We start from the raw sequence: 8,895 nt of genomic DNA, 5'->3' as shown, positions 1-8,895 counted from the left end.
TAATGTGGAAGCATTTGTGCTTTCCTGGAAATTGTGGGATTTAGGCAAAAATATCTGAAACAAAAAAAAGAATAAATTAAAATGAAATTCTCCACAGGCCTGTGGGGAGGGTGAGTGCAAGTGGGGAGGGTGAGTGCAATAGGGGGGGAGTGTTGGGATCCTCATGGAGAGAGGTGGGAGGGGAAGAAGGAGCAAAAGATTCAGACTGACTAAGCTGTAAACCTCAGTGCAACAGAGAGAGACTCGGCTCTCAAGCTGCGAGCTTCCTCCTCTCAGAGATCCTTCACAGACAAACTCAGAACCCCAACAGGATGTGTTGTAAGGAGGTGACTTGTATGGCATGGGACTAACCCTGGACAGTAGCATGAAATCCATCTCCAGGGTTCAGAGTTCTCTCAGAGGGAAGGGGTCACTCTCAGGTTGGTGAGACCAAATCTTCATCAGTTTTCTAGGACAGGGTAGACTTTTTGGAACTTCTGTTGGAAGATGAGTTGCTGGAATTGAAGGCAATTTTACTGGGAACTATGGAACTTGACATACAAAGACTTAGTCCCGTGGTGACACGCTGAAGGCAAGACAAATACGAATGGGACATCCGTGTCGATGGAAGCTGGGTCACTTTGGACAAACATGGCCATCTCACTAAGAGCAAGATGCTATGTGCGGCACTTCAGCTCTTGATGCTGTGCAGGGTAAGATCCAAAACCTACAGAGATACCCCAAGCAGAAGAGCCTTAACCTCTAACCTCCTAAACTTAACTCTTGACTAAACCCAACAACTACCCCCAACACCAACTCTATCCCTAACTCCTACCCCCAACACCAACTCTATCCCTAACTCCTACCCCCAACACCAACTCTATCCCTAACTCCTACCCCCAACACCAACTCTATCCCTAACTCCTACTCCTACCACCAACTCTATCCCTAACTCCTACCCCCAACACCAACTCTATTCCTAACTCCTACCCCCAACACCAACTCTATCCCTAACTCCTACCCCCAACACCAACTCTATCCCTAACTCCTACCCCCAACACCAACTCTATCCCTATCTCCTACCCCTACCACCAACTCTATCCCTAGCACCTACTTCTTACACCAACTCTATCCCTAACTCCTACCCCCAACACCAACTCTATCCCTAACTCCTACCCCCAACCCCAACTCTATCCCTAACTCCTACTCCTACCACCAACTCTATCCCTAACTCCTACCCCCAACACCAACTCTATTCCTAACTTCTACCCCCAACCCCAACTCTATCCCTATGTCCTACCCCTACCACCAACTCTATCCCTATCTCCTACCCCTAACACCAACCCTATCCCCAACTCCTACCCCCAACACCAACCCTGTCCTTAACACCTACCCCCAACACCAACTCTATCCTTAACACCTACCCCTAACACCAACTCTATCCCTAACTCCCACCCCTAACACCAACCCTATCCCTAACTCCTACCCCCAACACCAACTCTATCCCTAACTCCCAACCCTATCCCTAACTCCTACCCCTAACACCAACCCTATCCCTAGCAAATACTTCTTACACCAACTCTATCCTTAACTCCTACCCCTACCACTAACTCTACCCCTAACTCCTACCCCGGCCCCAACACCAACTCTATCCTTAACACCTACCCCTAACACCAACTCTATCCCTAATTCCCACCCCTAACACCAATCCTATCCCTAACTCCCAACACCAACCCTATCCCTAACTCCTACCCCTTACACCAACTCTATCCCTAACTCCTGCCCCTAACACCAACCCTATCCCTAACTCCTACCCCTACCACCAACCCTATCCCTAACTCCTGCCCCTAACACCAACTCTATCCCTAACTCCTACCCCTAACACCAACCCTATCCCTAACTCCTGACCCCAACCCCAACTCTATCCCTAACTCCTACCTCTAACACCAACTTTATCCCTAACTCCTACCCAAACTACTACCTCTAGCCCTAAATCCTACTTCTAACACAACCCTACCCCTAACACAAATTCTAATTCTAACTCCTGCTCCTTAAATTAATTCTAACCCTAAGTCCTACCCTTAACACTAATTCCCACCCTAACTATTACCTCTAACACTAACTATAACCCTACATCCTACTCCCAACACAAACTCTAACCCCAAACTCTAACCCTAACTACTACCCCAATACAACCTCTAACCCTAACTCCTACCCTTAACACTAACTAAAACCCTAACTACTATCCCTAATACAACCTCTAACTCCTACCCCTAACACTAACTCAAACCCTAACTGCTATCCCAATACAACCTCTAACCCTAACTCTAAATCCTAACACTGAACCTAACTCCAACCCTACACTAACTTCAAACCATAACTACTACCTCTAGCACTAACTATTACCCTACATTCTACTCCTAACACCAATCCTAACTCCTACCCCTAACACTAACTAAAAACCCTAACTACTACCCCTAATACAACCTCTAACCCTAACTCTTAATCCTAACACTAATTCTAACCCTAACTCCTACCCCTACACTAACTTCAACCAGAACTACTGCCTCTAGCACTAACTATTACCCTACAGCCTACTCGGAACACCAACCCTAACTCCTACTCCTAACACTAACCACAACCCTAACTGCTCCCAATAACACTGACTCATTCTATACATCCTACTCCTAACACCAATCATAACCTCGACCCCAACACTAACTCCAACCCTAACCTCTACCCCAACACTAACTCCAACCCTAACCTCCACCCCAACACTGACTCCAACTCTAACCTCTACCCCAACACTAACTCCAACCCTAACCTCTACCTCAACACTAACTCCAACCCTAACCTCTACCCCAACACTAACTCCAACCCTAACCTCTACCCCAACACTAACTCCAACCCTAACCTCTACCCCAACACTAACTCCAACCCTAACCTCTACCCCAACACTAACTCCAACCCTAACCTCTACCCCAACACTAACTCCAACTCTAACCTCTACCCCAACACTAACTCCAACTCTAACCTCTACCCCAACACTAACTCCAACCCTAACCTCTACCCCAACATTAACTCCAACCCTAACCTCTACCCCAACATTAACTCCAACCCTAACCTCTACCCCCAATCACTAACTCTCACCCTAACTCCTTTCTTTAACACTAACTGTAACCCCAACTCCGACCCACCAACACCACCCCCAACTCTCGCCCCAATTCTTTCAATACTAACAGTAAACCGAACTCCCACCCCATTCCACTACCACCCCATTCTACTAACATCCACACCGAGCACCAACCTAACACCTAGCTCTAAAACTCACCTTTTTATTACAGGTGTGTATGTTCCAGTTCTTAAAGAGGGAAAGGGGTATGATACAAGGGGTGCCATCATCCCTAATTGTATGTTCCAGTTCTTACTCCAATGTAATATCGTAGTCTAGTCCCATGAAGAGGCATCTCAGATTTATGAATTTTACTGTTTTTTTGTTGTTGTTAATTAAATGTGACCTGTTAGTCTTTTAATCTCTCTGGGGAGAAGTATCTTTGAGAGCTCCTAAAACAATAGGAATCTGACACTTAGGTCCTCATCATGAGATTGAGCTCTTTCTCCCAATGGTTTAGAAATCTCATACCTAAACCATAAAAGCTTGCAACTTCTGAAGAAAGCCAAATCTGCCTCTTGTGAACCAAGATCACAGGTTTTGCAGAGGAGAACAAAAGCAAATTTTTTAATGCACATTGGCTTTGCAACACGAACAGCCATAGACAGTCCAAATCTATGGGACCTTCTGTTTAAAACCTCGGAATTCGTAGCAGCAAACTATGGAGTTGGGGGCTCTCAGCATTTCTCTGTACTTGGATGCTTCAAATATATATTGTATTAGTATTACATTGAAATAATAATCCAGACATTGAAATATTTAGGCGAAACATTGTATCACCTGATAAATTAACTGCAACTTATCCAAGAGTTTTTAACTTGGTCAGGATTTCCCTTGAAGCAACTCATTAGCTCCAGCATCTGCTTAGCTGGTTTGTAGCTGGAGAAGTTTTTCGGGGATCTTTTAAGAAGTGAAAATTGTTATTTATCATTGTTACCACAATAATAGTTGTATTAGCTTTGTTCTTTATTACCCTTTAATTACTACTCACGGAAGATATGCATTGCAGTCTTCTTTTTTTAATGACATTAAGTAAGCTTCATCGCCATTTATTGTTGCACACCATATCTGTATATGTTACAAATGGCTACAATGTAACAGGCTTTGTATATGGAGTGATTCATGGCATAGTTGGTGATTCTGATATTATTAAGAAGTATTCTCTCAATATGCAATCATTTTATTTTACAATTACTGTATATATTGGGATGGACGTCTGATTGAATTAAATGTAATTTTTCGATGATTTAAAAGATTGACACCCACCCTGTATAGTGAAGCTATTGTAGCAAAGTAGCCTAATTCTGGAGGATAATTGATTTATTATTGAAGAAAAAAAAAAAAAAGGAAAAGTTCCCCAGGAAGTTTGGTAAAGTGTGAAGGGTCACATGTCATCGGAATGGATAAGAAGAATGGCATTAGGTGGAAACAGGAATATTCCTTTTAAATGAGGCTCATCATCCACCCTGGTACAATATTAGCCATGGCTACGATGCTGCCTTGATTAGCAAGTAGCAGTTAGTGATTTCCCAAGACGGAGATAGAAGCAGAACAGACTGGTACCCAGATTTCCTGTCTCCTAGCAACAGCGCGGAAGATGTGAGACCCAGTAAAAGAAAAAAAAAATGCCAATGTGGCAGGAGTGATAAACATGCCTCTTATGTGTATCAGTGCCGCTGATTTAATGGATTAAATTATTTTCCGGTCTTTCCTGCGTACGCGGAGAAGCAGAATCCGCTGAATGCAGGAATTTTTGGCTTCTGTCAGGTTAACCCTTTAAATGTGATTCATGGCTTTCTTAGGGACAAAAAGCCATTTAAGGGCTAATGAGCCCCGGCTTTGGAGATTACTTAAATTTAGATTGCAATCAGTTTGCACCGTGATTTAATCTCCCTGCGCTGGTGAACGCATGGCAAGCGCATGCACGTGTGGGGCTCTAGTTCTATAGGTCACACCATCAGAGTTTTGTGATTTATGAGTTTATATTGTTAGAAACTCCTAATGGCTACCTGGAAATAAACTGAAACAATGATTTATTCTAAAATTTCATAATTTGCATAAGAATGAAAAATGTTTTATATATATACAGTATATATATATATATATATATATATATCTTTATACATACATACATACATACACACGCTATATTGCCAAAAGTATTGGGTTGCCAGCCTTTCCACACTCATGACCTTTGATGGCCTCCTAGTCTTAGTCTGTTGGGTTCAATACTGAGTTGGCCCCGCCCTTTTTACACACATGACCTTTAATGGCCCCCCAGTCTTAGTCCGTAGGGTTCAATATTGAGTTGGCCCCATCCTTTGCAGCTATAACAGCTTCAACTCTTCTGGGAAGGCCGTCCACAAGGTTTAGGAGGGTGTCTATGGGAAGGTTGGACCATTCTTCCAGAGGCACATTTGTCAGGTCAGGCACTGATGTCGGGGGAGGAGGCCTGGCTCGCAGTCTCCGCTCTAATTCATCCCAAAGGTGTTCTATGGGGTTGAGGTCAGGACTCTGTGCAGGCCAGTCAAGTTCCTCCACCCCAAACTGGCTCCTCCCATGTCTTTCTGGACCTTTCTTTCTGCAGTGGTGCGCAGGCATGTTGGAACAGGAAGGGGCCATCCCCAAACTCTTCCCACAAAGTTGGGAGCATGAAATTGTCCAAAATGTCTTGGTACGCCGACTCCTTAAGAGTTCCCTTCACTGGAACTAGGGGGCCAAGCCCAACCACTGAAAAACAACCCCACACCATAATCCCCCCTCCACCAAACTTTACACTTGGCACAATGCAGTCAGGCAAGTACCGTTCTCCTGGTAACCACCAAACCCAGACAAGTCCATTGGATTGCCAGACAGAAAAGCGTGATTGGTCACTCCAGAGAACACGTCTCCTCTGCTCTAGAGTCCAGTGGCGGCATGCTTTACACCACGGCATCTGACGCTTTGCATTGCACTTGGTGATGGAAGGCTTGGATGCAGCTGCTCGGCCATGGAAACCCATTCCATGAAGCTCTCTATGCACTGTTGTTAGGCTCATCTGAAGGCCACACCAAGTTTGGAGGTCTTTAGCTATTGACTCTGCAGACAGTTGGTGACTTCTGCGCACTGTGCGCTTCAGCATGCGCTGACCCCGCTCTGTCATGTGACGTGGCCTACCACTTGGTGGCTGAGTGGCTGTTGTTCCCAATTGCTTCCACTTTGTTATAATCCCACTAACAGTTGAGCGAGGAATATTTAGTAGCCAGGAAATGTCACGGATGGACTTATTGCACAGGTGGCCACCTATCACGGGACCACGCTTGGAGTCACTGAGCTCCTGAGAGCGACCCATTGTTTCACCAATGTTTGTAGAAGCAGTCTGCATGCCTAGGGGCTTGATTGTGTACACCTGTGTCCATGGAGGGGATTGGAACACCTGAATCACATGATATGGAGGGGATTGGAACACCTGAATCCCATGATATGGAGGGGATTGGAACACCTGAATCCAAGGATTTGGAGGGCGGGCCCAATACTCATCGCCTGATGACTTGATCATTAATAAACAGTTTTCGAGAGCCGATCATGAGTTTATCCAAAATTATCCGAAGGGACAAGCACAAAATGTTTTCTCGTATGATACCAGAACAAAATGATTCTCGTTTGATTAGTACAGTATTCATATGGAAAAAATCTAGTGACCAAGGCCATGCATGCAATACATTCCATCACTTCCAAAGTTGTATTCTGTCTTACAAGACTTTTCATAACTTTACTAACCTCTTCATTTTCCATATGAGACTAGCATGCAAGAAATTACAGGTGATCATTCAATTGAAATTCTCATTGTGTGTGCGTGGCCAGGGGCGGACTGACAACTCATGGGGCCCCCGGGCATTAGGGCATCATGGGGCCCCTGTGCCCTTGCCCAAACTTAAAAAAGCCTATGAAAAAGGTACCAGGGGCATCTCATGGGGCCCCCTACTGACCCCGGGCCGTTGGGCAGTGCCCGAGTTTCCAAATGGTCAGTCTGCCCCTGGACGTGGCTTAAAGCAACATTAAAGTGATGCTAAAGGCTTAAATAAAAAAAAATAATAACAACAAACATGTCTATACTTACCTGCTGTGTAGTGGTTTTGCACAGAGCAGGTCAGATCCTCCTCTTCTCGGGCCCTCTGCTGGGGCTCTTGGCCCCTCCCTCCTGTCGGTTGCCTCCACAGCAAGCAGCTTGCTATGGGGCACCTGAGCAGGCGCATTCCCAAGCTGCTGCTCTTCACACACAGAGCTGTGGCTCAGCCCCGCCCCCGCTCTCTTCTCATTGGCTCACTTGCTGTATTTGAGTCAATGTCTCCCGCTGCTGTCTCAGCCAATGAGGAGAGAGAGTCCTGGGATAGCTGAGACTCCAGTGTACATTGCTGGATTGAGAGGGGGCTTAGGTGAGTATCGGGTGGGGGGCTGGGAGGGATACTGCACAGAAAAGGTTTTTTACCTTCATGCATAGAATTCATGAAGGGAAATACCTTGAGCCTTTAAAGTTACTTTAAAGCTTTGTTTTTTCTTTTAAATATTAAAATAACAAACATGTCTATACTTACCTGCTCTTTACAATGGTATTACACAGAGCAGCCCAGATCCTCCTTTTCTGGGGCTCCTCCTCTTAGGCAGGTGCCCCCATGGAAAGCCGCTTTCCATGGGGGCACCCATGCAGGCTCGCTCCCGAGCCATTCTGTCTGCGTCTATTGACACAGAGCAGGCAGTTCGGACTCACCCCCTCTTCCTTGGCACAGCATTTGATTGAAAGCAGGGGGAGCCAATGACTATCAATCTGCCCAGGGAGGAGGAAGACAGCGGCAAGAGCTGCTGCTCTTGTGCACATTGCTGGATCGGCAGGGGCCCAGGTAAAAATAAAGGGAGGTTGGGGGGGGTTGTGCAGCAGAGAAGATTTTTCACCTTAATGCGTAGAAGGCATTAAGGTGAAAAAAATAAGACTTTAGAACCACTTTAAGACTAGCGGTGAGGTCAGACAGGGTGCCCCTCCCCCTCCATGGCTGTCCAAGCAAGGGTCCAATGGCAGAGATGGCACTTCTCTCCATCTTGAAGCACTTGCCTGCTCGCCTGCAACATTTTAGCTGACAAGTCCCCCTCCACAAGTGCTTGGAGACAGAGAAAAGTGCAAGAAAGCATGGTCCATTTGGCTCCAGTGGGGAGAGGAAGCTCCAGGTTGGGCGCTGGAACCCAACCATTACCGGTAAGGGACAGAAAAAAAGATCAGCCTATGAGAGTGTCCAGTGTAAGACGTCGAGAATCCATGCAGAAGCTCCTCCTCTCTTCTGCAAGGTCCTCACAGGCGTTAACTAGCTTTTTCATGTGACCTGTGATGTGTAGAGTCAGAGAACTCCTAGGAGGAACCTTTTGGGGAAAACACATCACAAACACCCCCAAAAACACCCAGTATGGAGATCATATGTTCGGCCTTCCTGCCTCCCCCAATGAAGAGTTGAATGGTCAACTCCATGCCTGCTGGCTGCCACGTGGGAGGAATGGAGTTGACATATCCTTGCGTGCAGGTGTTTTTTTTTCAGCAGGAACATGGGAGAACGCAGTTCCGGCACCTTCAGCACTGAATGTATGTAATGGCAAGGCGTGCTGGAGGGTCTATTGATGCTGGCTGCTGGGGGGGGGGTCTATTGTCACTGGAGGGGGATATATTTTTGCATGGTGGTCTACTGTTGCTGGAGATAATCCTCCTCTTTATGGGCCAATGC

At 46.0% G+C, this 8,895-nt stretch overlaps 1 protein-coding gene across 1 annotated transcript in view; it reads left to right on the top strand.

The window, feature by feature from the left end:
• Nucleotides 1-215: 215 nt before the first annotated feature.
• TUNAR (transmembrane neural differentiation associated intracellular calcium regulator) overlaps nucleotides 216-8,895 on the top strand; it is a 43,237-nt gene continuing 34,557 nt past the window's right edge. Inside the window, exon 1 of the mRNA XM_089663816.1 lies at nucleotides 216-692. Coding sequence (XP_089519942.1) covers nucleotides 654-692 — 39 coding nt within the window. The 5' untranslated portion in view covers nucleotides 216-653. The remainder of the gene's footprint in view (nucleotides 693-8,895) is intronic.

This window comes from Staurois parvus, unplaced genomic scaffold (assembly GCF_062004578.1).
Source record: "Staurois parvus isolate SC_StPar_1 unplaced genomic scaffold, SC_StPar_1.0 ptg001775l, whole genome shotgun sequence".
In the NCBI taxonomy this organism is placed as follows: domain Eukaryota; kingdom Metazoa; phylum Chordata; class Amphibia; order Anura; family Ranidae; genus Staurois; species Staurois parvus.
This window is presented reverse-complemented; position numbering and strand designations above follow the sequence as displayed.